Source organism: Syngnathus leptorhynchus, chromosome 8 (genome assembly GCF_054491065.1).
Source record: "Syngnathus leptorhynchus isolate UIUO chromosome 8, UIUO_Slep, whole genome shotgun sequence".
In the NCBI taxonomy this organism is placed as follows: domain Eukaryota; kingdom Metazoa; phylum Chordata; class Actinopteri; order Syngnathiformes; family Syngnathidae; genus Syngnathus; species Syngnathus leptorhynchus.
The window spans coordinates 3,721,227-3,741,006 of record NC_141202.1 but is presented as its reverse complement, the minus strand read 5'-3'; the positions used below and the strand labels follow the sequence as shown (position 1 = coordinate 3,741,006).

The 19,780-nt window shown below is 43.3% G+C and overlaps 1 protein-coding gene and 1 long non-coding RNA gene across 4 annotated transcripts; one reads left to right on the top strand and one right to left on the bottom strand.

The window, feature by feature from the left end:
- Window positions 1-6: 6 nt before the first annotated feature.
- On the bottom strand, window positions 7-19,014 carry nkd2b (NKD inhibitor of WNT signaling pathway 2b). Of its 3 annotated transcripts, none has more exons than XM_085918514.1 (10): window positions 18,617-19,013; window positions 18,499-18,525; window positions 18,325-18,416; window positions 2,880-2,940; window positions 2,579-2,691; window positions 1,743-1,838; window positions 1,457-1,592; window positions 1,263-1,320; window positions 1,052-1,179; window positions 7-975 (listed from the first exon to the last, which is right to left on the bottom strand). In XM_085918514.1, exons 1-10 carry the CDS (start codon window positions 18,639-18,641, stop codon window positions 404-406), a joined length of 1,308 nt encoding a protein of 435 aa, XP_085774640.1. In that variant the 5' UTR covers window positions 18,642-19,013; the 3' UTR covers window positions 7-403. The 3 variants fall into 3 exon arrangements, with proteins under 3 accessions (XP_085774640.1, XP_085774641.1, XP_085774642.1); XM_085918515.1 differs by having other exon boundaries at window positions 1,052-1,176; window positions 18,617-19,012; XM_085918516.1 differs by lacking the exon at window positions 1,743-1,838 and having other exon boundaries at window positions 18,617-19,014.
- LOC147051978 (uncharacterized) lies at window positions 10,124-13,329 on the top strand. Its single transcript, XR_015066944.1, has 3 exons — window positions 10,124-10,258; window positions 12,160-12,258; window positions 12,523-13,329. It is a non-coding gene; the product is annotated as an uncharacterized LOC147051978 (long non-coding RNA).
- Window positions 19,015-19,780: the final 766 nt, after the last annotated feature.

Below are 19,780 nucleotides of genomic sequence, written 5' to 3'. Positions count from 1 at the left end.
GGACAAAGAGGCCTCTGTAGAAAAGCAGCACCTTTACACCTGAGATCCATGTTTTTTTTTGTTTTTTTGAGAGGTCTCCTTAGAAAGTGTCATTTTTCTTCCAGGGATGGCAACAGCATCAGGAGGGGACAAAGTTCTCCTGCTTTTTGACTTTCTGGTATGTGTGTGTGTACTCTTATTACTAAAAAGCTTCAGCAGTCCCAGAAAAGATGATTTATAAAAAACAAAACAAAAAGAAAAATCAAAGCTGAAATTCTTCAGGTCCACAACAGCTGGCCATCACAATAGAAACTCCTCCATACATGTCAGGATATAATCTGTAGACTTTACATGAGGCGAGTACGAAGATCCTCGACTGGGAGTGGTGCTTGGTCCTGTACGCGAGACGTGCATGCGGAAGCGGTCATGTCTGGTGGTAATGATGATAGTGGTGGTGGTGGTGATGTTCGTGGTGATGGTGGTGCTCGTGGCGCTGAACCACAGGAACCACAAAACCCGGGCTCCCCTGAGGGCCGGACATTTGCTCTCTCTCCAAGCCTGGCAGCGCAGAGGGCGCCACCTGGGGGTGAGACTGCGGGGAGAGAGGCGTTTTGCTCGGGGAAAGCGCCTCGCGGGCTTTAGCTCGGACGCGTTTGCTGTGACTGTACTGTAGAGGGTGCTGATGGTGGCCGGACGCTTGGACCTGATGTGGTAAGTGGTAGACATCCTGACCCCCGCCACCGTGCAAAGGCGGATGGTGGCCGTGGCATTTGTTGGATTTGCCGCCGCCGCCGGCGCTATTCCCTCCTTTGTTAGCTCCCTTGGGGGATTTCACAAACTGTGCGCCTTTCCCCCGAAATTCCGCCGGGTTGTAACTGTCGCCGATGACCTGCGAACGCCGCTGGTGGAGGAGTTGTGCTTCCGGCTCGTGGGAACGAGAACGGCTTTGGCTCTGGGAGCTTCGGCCTTGGCTCTCCTGGGGAGGGCTGGTCGTTCCTGAAAAACACGTCACAGCTTGAGGGGGGGGCAAGATGGTATTCAAATGAAAAGTGTCGCTTGTGATGCAAACTACCTTCAAATCTGGAGGTGTAGTTTTCGATACCAGCCAAATCCAGGTAGTGATTCCTCCTCTCTGTGTTCTCATCCACACAGTAATGCTGGCCTTCAGTGGCCGGGGCCTCGTTGCTTTGGCCCCTGCTGCTTTAAATCGGAATGGAAGTATTTTATATATAGAATTGTGAAATATGACTTTTTATGTGATGTGGGAAATTATTATGACTGACCTGATGTAGGCAGACATGCGCTTGACAGATGGACGACTCTCCTCTTGGTGATTGCGATCTAAGAAAAGACACGGAAGGATTCACGATTAATTAATTGACAATTAATGATTAATTGATTTTTTTTTAAGTCATAAAAATTTATTACATTTTATGCTTCGCCAAGACATTACTAGTCTTGAAAATATTTGTCCAACCTGTTTCTTTTTTGTGGCATTTAGGCTCCGGCGTGACAGTCAACTTGACCCGGAGCGTCTTGCTTTTATTATGACAGGAGTGATTAACTGAGGCGTCCACCACATCGTAGATGGTGTGCATCAAGCTGGACATATCCTGTGAGAACAAGAAAAGAAAAAAAACACAGACTTTGGCTGATGATCCAAAATTGGTCACAGTGATAATTAAAAGAAATAAACACAAGTTGTTGTTTTTTAAGACGTGGCAGATTTAAACTTGCCTACCCTGACTTGAAAACACACACACCTCCTTTGTCACTTTGCCACTGTTGTCAAAGTCGTAAAGTGTGAATATCCACTCCTGGCGATTGTCATCCTCCACGGAAACATCACACTCCAAGTCCTGGAGATACATCCGATTATCATAATGACTTATTTTTAATAAAGACAATACACACTGTTTGTCCTCGCTGTATTTGTTTGGAAAACTGCATTATAATATACATCCCACAAGGGGGCAGCAAAGTCTATAGAACTAAAGGGGAAAAGCCACTGCCCTCAGTATTATGGTTCACTCAAGGGATATCCGATTCCACTTTTTTTTTAGACAAAAACCAGTACGAATATTCAATTTTTGAGTCGTCCCACTTTTGATGCATACAATGCAACTGTTATAGAAAATTGATAGGTGGGAAAAATATCATATTCTTCATCTACCAATTTTTGATAGTAGCTTTGATTCACTCAGAAACAATAATAGAAGCTTGAAAACTCCAAGAGGCAAACATCTGGTTTTCTAAAGGCCCAGCGTGCATTTATGAGCGATGGGGCCCTAAGGAGAAGCCGCCCTTTATGGCTATATAATGCGGTCAGGACTGATCACAAAAGCATTTGAAACATGGAAGCCGATCCCAAGTTGTAATTTGTTCTGGAGCGCTTTACTGTACATACAGATGTCCAGGAACCCACAACACATTCCGTTCTTCCTGTAAATAGTTTGAACTGGAGGAAAAAAAACGGAAGCGGTGCTCAAATACAGCTGCAGCGTAAGACCACGTTGGTTTGATTTGAACAACTTTTGCCTTCCTATTGCTTTTCTTGTAACGATGACAATTTGAATTCCTATCACAGTGTAAGACTTACATCCAGACTGATGCGTTTCTTCCCGTTGGCTTTTATTTCTCGCTCCCCGTCCTCCGCGTGAAGGTACTGAAGGTAATTTTCGCAGCCATCCACCTTCTCAGGAGGGAGAGCCACTGTCATGAGATACACAATTAAAACTGATTTATGGACGAAAGTACAAGTTGCTGCCATGACATTAATCCTGGAGTTGACTTACCTTTTTATTTATTTATTTATTTATTTATTTATTTATTTATTTATTTATTTATTTATGTTTATTTCTTTTCCATTCAATTATATGATTGAGTCGTTCCCAACTTACCCTCAAGGGGGCAGTGTTGATCTACGAGGTGTCCTGCTTTCAGATGCCCATTTGAAAACTCCTGGGAGGAAAAGAGGAAGATCAGAGATGTGGAGTGAATATACAGTTCAGACCTCAGACACAGAAAAAATAAACATTTCAGGCAAAAACATTTCCTCGTCAGATGTGTGCAAAAAAAAAAGAAAGACGGCCTACACGGTCGGTCGGTGCTACAGTGCGGCCAAACACTTTGAAACATGCACCACGCTGATTGTGTTTCACTGTCTGGGATATAAGTAAGCGCAGGGAAGGATTTAAAATTTCCCCCCCAAGCCTTCAAACGGGCTCTTGCATCCATCAAAAAAAAAAAAAATCTGCAATTCATCTTGTGAGCGCTCACTCGGCCAACTTTGATTCTTAGAGAAAATGCACAGCGAGAATTTCTTGATGAAAGAGGCGAAAAGTTTAAGCTTTTCTTTTTTTTAACACGCAACGCTTATGTATATTTTGAACGGGGAATCATTTTGTTATTCGATTATTCTGCGTAAGGTAAAATGATAGAAAGTGCAGAGTGAAGCGGGGGAGTGCTGTCATATGGGAATAATCCACATGGTACATAAAACAACCCACACCACATGTGTTAATGCGCACAAGCTCATACACACACTTCAATTACCTCGAGATTGTGGAAAAAAAATGACAATTAAATACAGCAAAAGCCTTAAGCCGTAAGAAATCAAACAACAAATGATTCATCTTATTTACGTCATGGCCCCAGCACTTTGAAATCAAATCTCAAGGAGGCCCACTGCGAGGAGGCAAATAAAAACCAGATAGATGCGAGAAAAACAAAAGAACTGCATGTACTGCGTGTGAGTTTCAACATCTGCATGCGTTTAGGTGAAGGACCTCCACCCCCCCCACCCGAACTCCTCTGTTCTCCCCCCCCTCTCCCCTTCCTCTCTTTCTCCAGCGTAATGGCAACAGCAGGGCCTGTGGTTCTATTTAACAATCTCAGAGACCGTGATTACTCCCCACTTCACAGGACGAGTGCTCCAGCCTGTAATCTAGAGCTGACCTTCACTGCCAATAAGGGGGGGGGCGGGTTGTGGAGCAATCGCAAACACGGGGTCAAGGTTTGAACACCCGCTGCAAATTGGCCACATGAGACTTTTGGGGAGAAATCAACTAAAGATTGGGAGTGAACCATTAGGATGGAGGGGGGGGGGGGGGGGGGAGGAGAGGAAGTAAGGGGATAAAAACAGCGAAGGCACAAAGGAGGAAAGGGATGATAAGAGGAACAAAGATGGGAGAGGACCAGATACCAGAAGAGGATGTGCTTTGCCTAACAGGAGATAGATTGGGACTATCTGCTGCAAACTGGGACCTCTGCCTAAGAACTGGAGGCGGTTTTTGCTCTTTGACGGTCGAGTCAAAAAGCACGACAAAGGCATCTTGGGGCTTTGTTGCCCTGCCCAGTGCCTTATGGGTCATTTGACACAAAATCATCCTTTTTAAAAAAAAAAAAAAAGGAAATGTTTCAAAATAGGTATAAAAAAAAAAAGTTCCTGTGCATTAAATGTTCCGTTTCAATGTCCAGCAGATTGACTGGCTTAATTATAAACAATTATGAAACCGCATACATGCTGACAAAGGGGATTTAAAAAAGACAGTTTGGGAGCAGCGAGTGGTACGCATGAGTGCCATATTTCTTGACAAAGTGACATTTATATTGTAGCATTTGGAGTTATTTTTGGAGTTTGGTGTGGAGAGAGAGAGAGAGAGAGAGAAGAGAGAGCGAGAGAGAGAGAAGAGAGAAAGAAGAGAGCTCAAAGCAACATCAAAAAGTCGTCAGACGCAGCAAAGCACGCTCGAGAGGGGATTGTCATGAAACAAAACAATAAAAACGTCCTCCAATTAAAATGGAGATTCGAGGAGCTGTAACAGACCAACGCAGTCCTCGTTACATCCACCGAGCAAAGTAATGAGAGAGCAGAGCGCCTCTGACCGCCCGCCCGCCCGCCGTCTGCAGTTGAACATCTAAACACACAGCATCGAAATCGCCCACGGTGTCGGCCCTCCGAATCTGCCAGCCACATGTGCAATTAAGCGTCTGGCATCTCGCCTCTGCCATTCTTTGGCTATCAGATCACGGGATGCTAGGTGAGGCTAGGCTAATCTCTGATGGGAGATGACAAGTCGATGCAGTGACGGGACGAACTTGTAAAAAACGCTGTCGTATAAGCGAACGCCTGAAAAGCGTGTGATGTTTGTTCACGCTTTCCGTCGCACCTCTGCCAAGTAGCTTCAGCTTGGACTGGCAGACTTTAATGTGGGTTACCAAAGGGGGGGGGGGCTTTCATTTCTACCTACCAGGTGACATCAGGCACCCCCCCCCCCCCCATCCTCCATACTGGAAAACAGTACACACCTTTGTTCTTCCACACCCGCATTCAACTCACCCACTTAAAACACGCACACATAGTCAGAGTCAGAACGTATCATGTTTTGAAGATCTTCAAAATAAAAACAGGCTAGCAGAAAAGAGTTCTTCTGGCCTCAGGGTAGAAATTACAGCAGTCCAACTATAATGTATGCTGGGGAAAATAAAAAAAATAAAAAAAACAGGATATCATCAAGAGGCTTCCTCATATTTTCCAGTCAATGCGGCTTTTTGAAATTGTGTAATTAGTGTCCGCACAACTTGTACAGTGCAGCTCTTCTTCCCTTATCCAAATAAGATCTCAGTCATTTCCTCAAAAGTGTCTAAGGTGACACATACTCAAAAGTCACCTGACACCTTGAGGAAGGCACCGAGGGAAATCCTTTCAAACTATTCATGGCGTGTGATGGGATGGTAAGCTAATTGCTAACGGAAACACGGCTCCGTCGGTGTCAGCGTAAAGAAAAGGAACCCCATTTTGTAAACATTCGTCACCGCACGATGAAACCGGAGAAGGCGGCAGAACAAGACCTCCGTTCCAGGAGAAACCAAGTTGGCCTTGACTCAAAACCAGATGTGTTTAAACTGAAGAGCTAGCGAAAGGGAAGATGACGTTTGGGTTTGCGAGACGGTAAAAGAACAATAAATGGATGGCAAACACGTCGCCCCCGCCGGTTCACCGAGGCCTCGACCTAATTACGGCGGTGAGTCAACACCGAGTACTCCTTTCTGCTACGTATCGATCGCCGATCCATTCCTGTATTAAAACGACGCGGCGAGTTCGTTCCGTTCTGGAATTTGAAACATACGAGTCATTTCGTGTGGAATTTTATCGACGTATCACTTTGCCGTGGCGTGTCTTTCCCTAAATGGCGCGGAGATGAGAACAGAACACCCGCGCTGTCATCTGGACAGGCTCCATGTGGCTGAGATCGGACTCTTTACGGGCCAGCGGGATTCGGGTTGAGGTCAGACAGGAGGCAGAACCTCTTCTCTTGGCAGGACATGAATCACAAGGGGGGGTGAAAGGCTCTTCGGGCCTTGTATAACAACAGCTGCGAGGGGAGCTTTCGAAGAGAATGCTTCGCCATTGACATAAGCGCACCTAAAGCACTAAAAAGTCACCTGCTTCCCCCCCCCCCCCCCCTCCCCTTCCTGATTATCCTCTCACTTTGATTTGACCTGCTGGACGGCATAAAGTAAGATTAAGCTAGCTACCGCGCATCTGTCAACAATGCTGTCATCAGTTTCGTTAAAGCTAACGATGATAGCAACGTGATGCAACGCTGGACCCGGCGCTACTCGGAAATCACGTTGACACGCACCTCGTCGAAGAAAAAGGAGGAGGCGCCAAGCAAGGAACACGACAGGCGTTTGGCCTCAAACAGGATGTGCCTCTGTTTGTGGCCTCCATGTGAAATTCTGGAAGCTCCCGCGCAGGCCCCTGGCTCTCAAGTCCAGCCAATGGGGAAGCGCATCCAGGCCGATAAAGCTGAACAGATTTGTTCCACATTCCACGGGGGCCTTTAAACAACACAGAAGACCTCAAAGTGCCAGGTTGCGGCTGAGCTGACGCGGACGCCAATCCCACCAGGGCCCGAAGGGACTCCACCTCTTATAAAAAGTCATGCGGAGACTCTCTTGTCTCCTTTTGAAGGGTTTAGTAGAAAACAGCACTTCAATCAACTTGTCTGTCACTCACAGTAAAAATTTTTTCACATTTGATGCACATTCCAAAGCTCTGAGACAGAATTTTCAAAACAAAAAATCTCATTAAAAAGCACTGATGGATGCTAAATGCTAATGCTAACAGCATGACACAGCGTAGCCAGACTGCAAACTTAAGGTGCATAAATAAGCTCATACTCTTTATTAGGCGTGTTTTGATCTCATTTGCTATTCCACCTACCAAGTAGACGTGCGTGGCATGTCTTATTTTTCCATTTGCCCGTAAGACAGATCCTTATAAAGTCTCCCAGGAAGAAAAGTGGAAAAGCTATGAAATGAAAAACAATCTCATATTGGCCTGAATTGCTGCGTCTGCGAGATAGCTTAAATTTTATTTGCGTTATAAAGTTTTATAGTGATTGAATGACGAATTATTTTTGTTGTACGACACTGTCGTTGGAAGAAAAAAGTGGATTTATTATCCAGTAATGTAGTGAACAGTTTTTGATGCCCCACCCAAAAGAAAAGTACATTAGTACTTTAAACCCTCAACGTGACGCTAACTATAATCATAAAACATTTTTATTTCATTTCACCATCTTTCAACATGAATTTTCAAAACAAATTCTGCTTTCATTTTGACAAAAAGATGCCGGAAGTCTAATCGTGTAAAAATTGCTGACTATGACATTTCTATCAAGTACACAAAAATAATTGTGAGCAGTCATATGAGTATCACAAAGTGTAAAATAGAACAAAAGAGGCTACTGTGGAAATCCCAGTAAATTCTGGGATGCTCCAGGCTAAAATTGCTGGTACTCGTACGGGCCCACAGAAAAAAGGAACCACAAGTTGCTGGGGAGGTCATTGTGCTCTCATTTTTACCACAGCGAAATGGTTGGTGAGCCACAAAATGTTTTCATATAAAAATACGACATCTGAGGGATGCTCAAAGTCGGAGTGATTCGTAAAGCGCCCTCTGCTCCGTTTCAACACCATCGTTCTCGCCCAGTTTGTTGTACGTGTCAGCTGTCTGTCTAGCAAAGGAGATGTCACTCGGAATTGCTCTCACCTGCGAGATAAGCGCCGACACTACAGTTTTTTTTTTCCCGTCCCCGCTTGTTTTGTTAAGCTGCGTGGGATTCCACTCTCGGATTTAAAAAAAAGCGGAGCCGGCCGGCACTTCATAGGGGTGAGGCTTTGTGGTTTAGGGGGGGGCTGCCGGGGCCCTTCCAGAGCTCCTGTGGGTGACTGAGAAATGTAAACAAACCACGTCGGGGAAGGACAGCTGCACTCAGAAGAGCAGCAACGGCGCACACTTGAGGGATGCTTGTCCGTGTAATCCACAATGACTTTTTTTTTTTTTTTCGGGTTGCGGCACTCATGCTGTTAACGGCTTGCGGGTTGCTGGATAAGCTTCCCGCTGGGTTTCCGGAACATGCCTTCCAGAGGGATAAGAGCGGCTTCACGGTCAAGACCGCAAGCTCTACAGTCCACTTGTCACCACTCCCCCCGGGCGGGTAAGTTACAAAGAGAAGTGCGGATCCAAATGAGCGCCGATGATGAGAGGCGCTTATGCGGCCGTGACCAATCAGCGAGTAATGTAGCATGAACACTCCACGCTTCTATCTGGGAGGTACACTGGGGCAAACGGTCACGGTCAGATGTTCCGTAGCTTAGTGCCGTATTCGAGAAACGACAAAAGTAGACGAGAAAAGTGCGTGATAAAGAAGAATCTGGTTTTGGAAGACAGCGCAGGAAATGCAACTAATGATTCCTTGCAATGCCGGGTTTTTCAAAATGTCAACCCCCCCCTCCCCCCCAAATATAAATAAATAAATAAATAAATGAATAAAATTTTGGGGCTCATTCCAAGCCTAAAACAAAATGAAATTCAATCATTCATTTAAGTCTTAGTCTTACCATTTCTGTCCACTGTTTAGTTTTATTCGGGCCTTAACCTCAAGCTAACCGTTTCTAGCTAACACACTTCCGGCCACAAATTAGTATTTTGTCCATGTGATATATTTACATTGTGGCCACAGTCTAAAAAAAAATAAAAATTGAACATGTCATGTCTGGGGTACGAAGCTTGCCAGCATGTTTTAGGCAAAATCTCCTAAACACATGTTGCAGCGAACAAAAGAAGTTCCCAGCACCTGTTTTGTGTCTCTCATCTTATTTGGACATGTTGAGTAACTAACTCCCTCCCCGACTGTCTGCCATAGTTGCCAGTTTAGGGAATACCGCAAAAATTCCTGACCCTGCGAGAACAGGCTTGATTCCAAGCTGCGAAGTTCCTCACAAGGCTGGAAGTAGACGAGGGGTCGTAGCGGGGTCAACGGGAAGGGACGAAGAGGCTGTCGTGTTCAGATGATGTGAAGGAATGCCTTGAATGATTTGAAACTTGGACGAACTCCCCCAAAAAAATCGAAATTAACTGTAATGAATAAATGATTCCACGTGGCACACCTCTCAATCTCTCTTGGCTAAATGGTTCGGAATCACCGAACACACGTAGAAAAATTAGAGTGGTGTGTAGGTCGATTTAACAAAGTCATGCGGCGGGCGCAACCAAAATTTTTCATGAATTATTCTCAAAGGAAATTACTGGGGTGGGATGGGGGGGAGCCCATGAGGATAAATGTCTTTGAACTGGCAAGACGGCGTACAAAGTCTACATTCGTCCGATTTTACGCGCTTCTGCTGGCCGTGTCTGCACTTTGCTGACCTGACAGGCAAAAGCTGTGTGTGCACCAAAATACGTTTCCCCAGTGTGAAATTCAGGAACGTAATTCATCCATGGCAAAAGCGGAGATGAAAAGGCAATGGTGCAGAGGGCAGCTCAAGCGCGGCTCCGCCTCCTTCTCAGCTTTTGCAGCAGAGCGCATGGAGAGAGAGAGAGAGCGAGGGGGGGGGGCTGCTTTTTCAAAGCCTCGATTATTGCCAACCGAGTCTACGCTTTTGGATTGGCTCGTGAGTTGCGCTGGAGTATTCTTATCTTATCTCCGATGCTCAATCCGCACGAACGAGCGACCGTGTCTGGCTGTGCAGAAAGTCTGGAGGCAGGCAGTCCCACTTAAAAGCACAAAGTGAGACACTTTGAGTATTGATAAAAAGAAATTGAAAAAAGCCACGAGGTGGTGATGTGCGAGAGGGGCTTGAAAGCGATGAGATAATCGGAGAAGTACCAGGATGGAGGAGTCCTCAAAGACAAGCACGTGACACAGGTCAAGATATTCCGATACATTCTTGATAAGATCAAGCGAGCCCGCATCAACATGCAGAAGTAGGTGCTAGTTATAAGCTTGGTGTCATATTTGCTGTCTTCGAAAACAGTTTTTTGTTTTGTTGTTATTTGTTTTTTTCCGATTTTTTAGCATTTTCTCATTCACATCAATCAGCTGATTTTGATTTCTACATGGGGGACTAAATGTGTAAACAATACAGTTAAAATTAATCATTTTCAGTGAGGAGAGCCTCAAAAACAGAAACTGTAAAATCAAAGACGTACATTCCTATATATATATTTTTTTTCCTTTTGTAATGTGTTGTTTTCCCACTTTGTTTGTGGAGCGCCTCCTGTGAAGCAAATGGCGTCTGGGTGAGGGACGGAGAACTGCTGTTTATTTGAAATGAGCCTTTAGGTAAACACGTTACGTGGCGCAAAGGGGCTCGGGTCAGCTTTTGAAGTGGACGGGCCTCAGGAAAGAAATGGGTGGGGGCGAGAGGGAGGGGGGGGTTAAAGAAGGCCGCCTTCAGAGGAAATGAAAACAGAGACTTCATTCAGCGCTGTTTCATCATCTCGTTTTTGGGGGTATTTTAATGTCATCGGAAACTTTGTAGTCGAATTTCTTCTGAACATGAGTGTAAATTCCAATTTCACATCTCACTTCCTCTTAATGTAAAGTATTGAGGGTTTGGATGACCCCCCCCCTCAAAGAGACTCAATGTGATGTGCAGAAAGCAGTCCAGAGCTGCACTGTCTGCGTAGCCCATTTGCGAGCTTTGAAGCCGTTGGAGTGTTTCGACAGCTAACCACTTTCAGATGGGGCTGTGGCATTTTATGAGGAGAGTAAAAGCGATACTTACACATGTGTAAGTTTGGAAGGGTGGGGGAAGCTCGGAGCAGAGAAGAGGAGAAGTCCTCCAGGGTTTCAAATGGTGGGGTATATGAAAATCGAGGGAAGGAGAATATATCGGCTCACAATGAGGAAACAATGTATGGCCTTTTTTTCATTAAGTCGACAGGAAGTCGAGGGGTTTGTGTCGTGTGTGGTTTCATTCTCCATGCCTCCGACCTAGCAGGGCGTCAGCTTGAGGAATGTGGAGCAAGGATGAAGTTTCGAAGCATTCAAAGGGGGGGGGGACTGTCTGAGGTTTGTTTGTTTTTTTTCCCCCAAAGAATAACAAAGTGGTTGTAAAGAAGTTGGATGCATATTGCATTACAATGTGAAGAGTTACATGACAGGCTGAAAAAAAAAAAAAAAAAAGTAATTGCATACTAAATACTGCAATTGCGGCACTGCTATTTATGCTCTCGACAAGCAACAGAAATGTCTGATCCTACCTAGATTTATGATCAACAATGTTAGTTTCCCCCCCCCTCCCCGGATTGAAAATCTATTGTGAAATATATGTCAGGTCGCTATCTGACCTCAATGGAGACAATCTTAAGTTTCCATTCATAGAAACAAAACCACATTTTGATCCAATAAAGGGGTCCCCAGTCTTTCTAAAAATAAATAAGAGGCCTCCATATACAAATATTTAAAGAGACAACATGCAAGAAGGTTCCGAGCAGCGGCCTTAGTGAGCTCATCGCATTCACAGACATCACTGAAGATGTCGTGTGCGTAATTAGAAATGCCCATAATAACGTCTCCACCGCTCATTAGTGAGGGGAAGAAAAAAAAAAAAAATTCCCCTGACTGATCCAAGGATTGCGAAATAAAGTCCACTTGGAAATGAGAAGCAACTTTCTAAGGAAGAGGCGGGGAGGGGGGACAGGGGGTTTATGTGGAAACATACCTTACACACTAAAATGTAATAACCTTTGAGTCTCCCGGTGTTTTACTTGGCCGGGAGACGCAACAAGATCAAACACAGACTTGGATCCAGATGCTTTTGCCAAAAATGTCAGCATTAAGCACGGGGTTTCAGCTTCAGGTATTTTCTTTCCTCTGGCAGCAAACCAGAGAAGAGAGACAGACCGGCGTTAACCCTCGACGGAGCTGGCATCTTGTCCCCTTGCCTTGCCGCCACGCAAAGCATGCTGGGAAAATGAAGGTAACCTGCTGCTATTGACGTTTAGTCTAAATAGTCAAAAGATTTTTAAAAACGAAGCCTATAAAAGGTGTGATTGGATGAGTTTGGTGTAGAGCAAGGATTGTCAACCATTGGTCCGCGGCCCTCTAGTGGTCCGTGGTGGTGTTGCAAGTGGTCCGTAAAAATTTGAAATGGAAAAATTTGATTTATTATTTAGACTTATTTTTCCCAGTTAATTTTGTGAGTCACATGCAAATGTCTTGCCATTCTGTGGTGTGAACATAGATACTCTCTAAAGTCCGGAAGCGGCAAACGACGTCAACGGCATGAAAAGGAGCGACAAGACGCAAGTGACTTCAAAGCACCGCTGTCGGTCGGCGCAGAAAGAAGGCGACAACTTAATTCCATGAAGATAACAGCTCTGATAATAATGAAAGTGTGTCTCTTGTCTAAAAATATTCCCTTTGAGCTGTCTGAGAACTCGACGCTGATGAAATTCTTTCATGCTCGTCACAAGGCACATTTTTTTTTTGTATTTACTACTCGGTAGATGGACATTAACATCCAACTCAGACATATGCTGAGGAATGCTTAGAAAGCTCTTATTGACAAGTAGCTATTCTTTATTTGGATTTGGTTTGCCACATAAGGTATTCAAACTATCTATGGGACACTTACATACACGCTAAATCCAGCGAGGTTGAAAATAACCAAATATGGGTAAAAAAAACCAACAACCACTATTTGGGTCAAGTTGACCCAACTTTCCAGGATTGTTTTGTACAAATTGAACGAAATCTTTGGGGTTGTTTTGGCTTTTGAACGAGACGTTTTGAACGTATTATTGGCATTTTCATTCATTTCAATGGGAAAAGATGATTTCAGATACGAATGTTTTGAGCAAATTCAACTCATATCTTAAGGCATCAGCGCCACTATATGATCGCAATTGCCTTTAGTTATTTATTTAATAAACATGAACGATGACATAGTGATGTGACCGTTGCTCATCGAGAAGTTTCAACCTACTGGACTGACACTGATTTCTCAATCCACTCAAGTCAGACCAACATGTTTGGGATTGTTGGGCCTTGTCAGAGGTCATTTGCTTTACTGAGAGCTATTTTAAGTGTCAGATGTTTCTGTCCTCCAAAGTGTTACAATGAAGCTGTGTTGAAACTATTCCAAAATACCCTCATGGACATGTAATGCCTCTTTCCATCAAACACACCAAGTGGGTGAGACTCGCCCTCTGACTCAGAGGCGTCGCGGTGACGCTTATGTTGAACGCCAGCGACATGAAAGAGCGGCTAAATAAGCATCTCGTGCTGGTGATGAGTGTAGAAGCCGCCATGGTGATGATGTTTACACTGACGGTGAACTCTGGATTTGGCAATAGGTATCGAAAAAAGATAAACAGACTCGAAAGTGTGGAGTGATGCGCTTGTTGGTTGACGATTAAATGAAGGAAGGGATGGTTGAGATGAAAAGACGTGTTTGTCCTTCAAGAGGTTCGGGAAAGTTCAGCTTGAAATAATAATAATGGTGGCTTCTATTGGGGAAAAAGTCAGTATACGGGAATTGGGTTAGGTACCAAAATGTTTTCATTTGAAGACATTTTATTTCCCGCATTTTCTTGTTTTTCAAAAAAAGCCATTTGTTTCATACAAGACAAAAAAATATTTTCTGCTTTTCAAATCTGTGGTCATTTCAACCAAACTCGACATTTAAGCGACTCATTTTTGGGAACTCTTGTCGCGGCGCAAACGTTAGCTTATCCTGCTAACCGATCATCCAACCAACTAAAACACCAAAACAATCACCAGATCAAAACTCGTACTACGTTCCTCCCTGCCTGCGGTTGGTACCACAAAAAAAAGTGCTTTATTTTAGTCCACAATAGTTCGTGACAAAAAGGGAAAACTTCGCTTTAGTTCTCAGCTAACCTAATTGAACCGAACCGGTGTTGAAGTGAGCGGCTTCCTCCCAAAGCGAGGCAGATGTTGCCCCCCCCACTGCCATCGATACCTCTAAAACCCCTTCGATATCTCCCCGAAGAAAAAAAAAAAACGCTTAAATCCCTACTCCTCCTCTTTTCCTCTTCCACCCCCTTCCCACCGCAGCCCCTTTCCCCGCTCCAGGATTTTTCAGTACAAACCAAGAACAGATGTCTGCCGGGGCCGTGCTGAAAGACCCCGCTGTTCTGGATGCCAGCCACATGCTTTTCATTCAGAGATGAAGGCTCACAGCTCGCCTTCTTGTGAAGCCATTTTAGAGGGGGGGGGGGGTTGGAAAAAAAACAGACCCTCCAAATGCCTTCAAGACTGTTTAAAAAGAGCTACATATATACCAGAGCACACCTTTATGTCTCCTCGCTGCCATTTTCGCGTCTCGGGTGGTGCTTTTTTTTTGTATGTGTGTTTCGGCACTTCAAATCATGTGCAAAGCAGAGTACAAAGATTTTTTTTAATTTTTTTTTTTTAACATCCAGATGGGCAGGAACATCTATGTCCTCTGATTACAATCTCAGGTTAGGTGCTGACTATTTCAGAGTCATGGAAAAACTTTAATGATCTAAATTAAAGCGCCAATATGTTTAAAAAATAAAAAATAAAAGACTGTGCCTTTTAAATGCTAAAGGCGCTAAAAGTGCACCCTGGTCAAATATCAATCAAATACAACTTGGAAAATGGATGCTATGCATCCCCACATGTTGGTACATCCACCCAATGACATCACTGGGAAGCCATTTAAGCCACGCCCCTTTAAAAATCCGAAACAGTATATCTGCACAAAATGTGTAATGTATTTAGAATCTTTCATGTTAAAAATATATATTTTAAATCATTTAAGTTAAGACCTTAATCGCCTGCCGATTCAGTGAAGCTTTGACGGGAATAGTATTAAAAACATTCTTTCATTTGGAAAATTTTTTGCTAAGAAATCAAAACACAGCAGTATTCCAGAATAAGTTTCCGCTATACAGAATAAAAAGGGGGTTTAAAAAAAAAACAAAAAAAACACCTATTCCTGCTTTAAATCAAAATTTTGACAGCAACATTAATGTCACAGTGTATTTACAACGTGATCTCAACTGAAGCCCTTTTTTTTTACTCCAAGTGTATTCCTATTAATCTTTTTTCTAAAGTGGACTACTGAAGGTCTTTTTTGTCATGGAATGTAAAGTGTTGACACTGACTCCCCCACGAGCAACTCTGCGGCAAGACTTGAGACAAAAGGCGGCGCTGAAAGGCCAAATTAGTCTGTCATTATCGGGGCATCCCAGCCAGCCTGTTTGAAGCACTTTACTTGGACCTTGTTGATGTTTCCAAGAGGTGTGACATACAGTGAACCCTCACATGGCTCTGGTGGACACACTTCTCCACACCGGCTTAGGAACTTTAAAGCCTTCATTATGCAAAGACTTGTTACTTGAAGTCAAGGTGTCCACTTCTGCACCCAAAATTGGGATTACACGGCAAAGGCGAGCGGCCAGCGGGGGGAAAAAAAAAAATCAATATTGAAACAAGTTTGATCTGCTGTTATTTCTTCCGAAAGCAAAGCCTCGGCAGATTGCTGGGGTCCAAATTAAAGCTTTATCAAGAAGCTTTTCGAGGTTTACACAGACTCGCGTTGGGCACGGGCCATGTTTGCGCTTCTTTTCCCGGCAGTACATCATCGCTTGACCCCCCCCCCCCTCCCCAAAAAGGGGCAGGATTGGGGGGTTTGGAGGTTCCACTGATATCAGAGCCCTTTTTATAACTCTCAGAGCTGCACTTTGAAGTTGCAGCCAGACAGCTCAGGAATCCTACTCCCCCGTTTGACAATGAGGAGGAAGGGGGGGGGGCAACTAAACAGCATGTTTGGTCAATCTGCTCCTCTTTGGAAGTCACAAGTAATGCTATCTGTCCCTATAGCTCATTAAAGCAGGCCACTGCGAAGACAAAAACCACCTAGTGAGGGCCCAGATGTTTGTTTCTTCTCTTCTTCACTTGCTTCATCAAAATGTTCAGAATTGCAGGCTGTACTTTTCGACGATGTGTTTACTGCCCTTGTGATGTTGACTCGTGATAATCACGTGAAAATCTATCTTAAATGGCCAATTTAAGTACAGCGAGCGTTCAATCCATAAAAAACACCACAAGTCACCCCCCCCCCCCTCACAGTGGAACCTCTGAAGTCAAATGTCCTAGATTTTAATTGAATTTGAATTCCAAATATGCCTCACAAGACTTTTCTTTTGGTCTTCTGCTACGCATTTTCTAAAACGAAAGCGAAGTTGAACCCAACAGATGTGAAACGTGACATGCAAAAGCAAACTCACATTCAAAGCAGTTAGCCGTGTTCCAATACTTTTGTCACCAAACTTCTGTGATTGTTTCTCCGTTTCACTATTAACGATGGCATTTGATTATATTTTTTTAAAAATCCAAAGCTTTGCAAATCGATAACTATAATCATAGATTTTTTTTTTTTTTAAATCCATCCATTTTCTTTCTACCACTTATTCTCTTCAGGCTACTTAAATTTGCCTTGAATTAAAACTAAAGCCACAGACGTTTAATCTAAGAATCGCATTGCCAAAACACGACACTGTCAGATCCTTTCAACTTGAAAATATGCGCCACCAAACTTGCTATGCTACGCTAGATAAATTCTCAACTGAGCTGCGCTGGGACTTAAAAACACCCCGAGGACTTCTTAACATCAAAAAACTTCAACTGTAGCCTCATTTCAAACATGAATATAACGTATGAGCAGGCAGAGCCATTTTTTTTTTTCACTCAATGTATTTCATAGACAACACAATCACGTGAGGGACTTTTTTTTTTTTTGGGGTTGAAAATTGCGACAGCTGACGCGTATAAAGATGGAAAAGGGGCTGAATATGCAGATGTGGTCTCAAGGAGGGGAATGAAAACGCACGGAAAAAAGGATTATTCTTACTTTACCACCGACACTATGGTACATGCGGTCACACGTATATGATGACAAACTCAGTCATGTTTTTTTTTCTCACTTGGACCTATTAAAGTTGTTGTAAAGTATGGCTAGATATTTGGAAAGCACCTTTGGTGGTTTCCCTCCAGGGCGAGTGTGAACTCCAGCCACCCCCCCCCCCTTTAATTTGTACCAGTGGGCGGATAATAACCTGATTTAATCTATGACTTTTGTACTATTACAACCACCCACCCTCATCGAGTGGACTTGCCTCTATACGAGTCACAATTTGTGGGTAGCTCATAAAAAAAAAAAAATGATGTCATGTGATGCTGCTGATTAGCGGGTAGGGCATGATGCCAGCAGCCACATGAGTAAATGTTACACACCACTGTGATAGTGTGTGTGGGGGGGAGGAGGAAGAGGGGGGGGGGGGAGTGAGACGTGTCAGAAAGAATAACAAGACACTTGGCACGGGTCTTCACGCATGGTCGTCAATACACTTTGCCTCCTCTTTTAAGAGTCAAGAAGTGCTCATCTCCTCTTACAAGGAGGGGGGGGGGGGGGGAGGATACAGTTCTGAGCAGACAACTTTGAAGTGCCTGACACTCAACACATCAGCAAATGCACAAGCATCAACTCTCTCTCACACATACAAAGCTGGCTTTTTTTTTTTAAAGCAGGGACTCCAAACTTCACATTTTAGAGCCAAAGTCAACAAATGCATTGAGAAACTCATAAAATAAAATAGAACACAAGGATTTACTACAAACATCAATTTAAAATAATCATTGTTCCAAAAAAAAATAAAAAATCACCGAATTTGGACCACAACCCTAAATTTGGAAAACTTATTGGAAAAATACTAGACTCATACGTTAACGAATTAAAAATTAGAAATACAATTTACTCTTGTGTGACATGTTTCGATTAGACAAATGCCAGATAAGAAAATTATTTCTTCTTGGAAACATTTTTTTTTAAACATCACAGTGGTAAATGTAATACTTCTATATAGAAACAAAAACATAAAATACAATGTTTGTAGAATATATGTGAAACCGGATTTACCTGTATGCTTCTTGCTACTTTATTCTTATTTACTTATAACCACCATATTACATAAATGTTGAATATCCACTCTACCTGCATGTTCTTCATCTTGTGATCCATCCCTCCATAGCGCTCAGACTCGTCCATGCTCCTCCGGAGGAAAGCATTCACAACAAAACTGTCCCCTAGAAGAAAAAGAAAAAAAAAATCAGCATAAAAATGTCATCACTGCAAAATAATCTTGATGCACTTGTTCATTGGACTAACCTTCTGGGTTCTCTCTGCGCTTGCACGCTTTGGATCATGCAAAACAGACATTGTTTTTTAGTACATGTTTTAAAAGCGTTTAGTTAAAATGATGCACCAAAAAAAAAAGTTGTCTTACCGTGTTTGGACTGTAATTTTCCCATTCTTGTAACCCACGTCACTGGATCAATAAAACGGTACCGAGTAAATCCGAAGTGTCTCAGCAAGCGTGGGTCACATTGTGCTGCAGCCGAACTCCAACTTTATCCAAAGTCCGACAATAAAATGTTTGATTCATGGAGGAAGTACCGAGCGTCTTTACTAATAACACGTCAAAAGTGATGGTGGGAGACGTTTTTTTTTTTTTTTTTTTTGCAGAACGTCTCTCCTCTCACATCACCTCAGTCTGACTGGAAGTGCGGCGGTTGGGAAGTGGAACAAATCCACCAGACACGCTCAGCGCTTGTCAAGTGTGACGTCACGACATCAATATACATCCGGTTAAGTCTTTAAAAACAAAAGCATACATCTACAAAATAAATGGATGGTAAATTTTGCTGAGTATTATACAGAGAAGCTTGATTTCGAACTAAACTCGTTTTGTAAGCGCTTTAATTCACGTGAATACATTTCAATAGATTTAGAATAAAAAATAGAATAATGTCCATTCATCCGGTAATTCACAAACACTATGCCAGAGTCACTTGGTCCGAAAAATATTTATTTACAACTAATAAGATTATTTTTGCTCCTCTGTTCATGTATGTACAGTGACAAACACAACCATTAAGATGAAAACAAATCAGGAAGGCTGCCAAGAACAGCAACATTGAACGAGATGCAGGAATTTCTGGCAAGTAGTGGCTAATTTGGTAGCGTTGACAACAATCTCCCATCTGGGCTACCGGGTGTTTTCTTACCAAGAAAAACATCCAAGCTCAACTCCATTTTGCAAATATGCATTTGTGGCATTAAATGTCGATTCAAGCTGTAGAACTTGGACAACAAAATTGGCCTAAGATCAGATCCGATTTTTTTTTACCCCCCTTCTTTCCCGCGATTGATTATGGCGCACTAAAACAATTTTAGAGTCTAAGGAGCGTGCAGCACATGTGCTAAAGATAAACTGCTGTTTGTCGAGGAGAACCTGGAAGAACTCGCTGTACTTTGAACGTTGTGCACTTCAAAAAGCTGCTCCACACTTTTATGGTTTGTTTCTCTTGGCGGGTGTTAAAACGGAGTCTGGGCTGCAGAACACACGCGTCCTAATGTTATGACTATGTAAGGGCCATCGTTGTTGTTG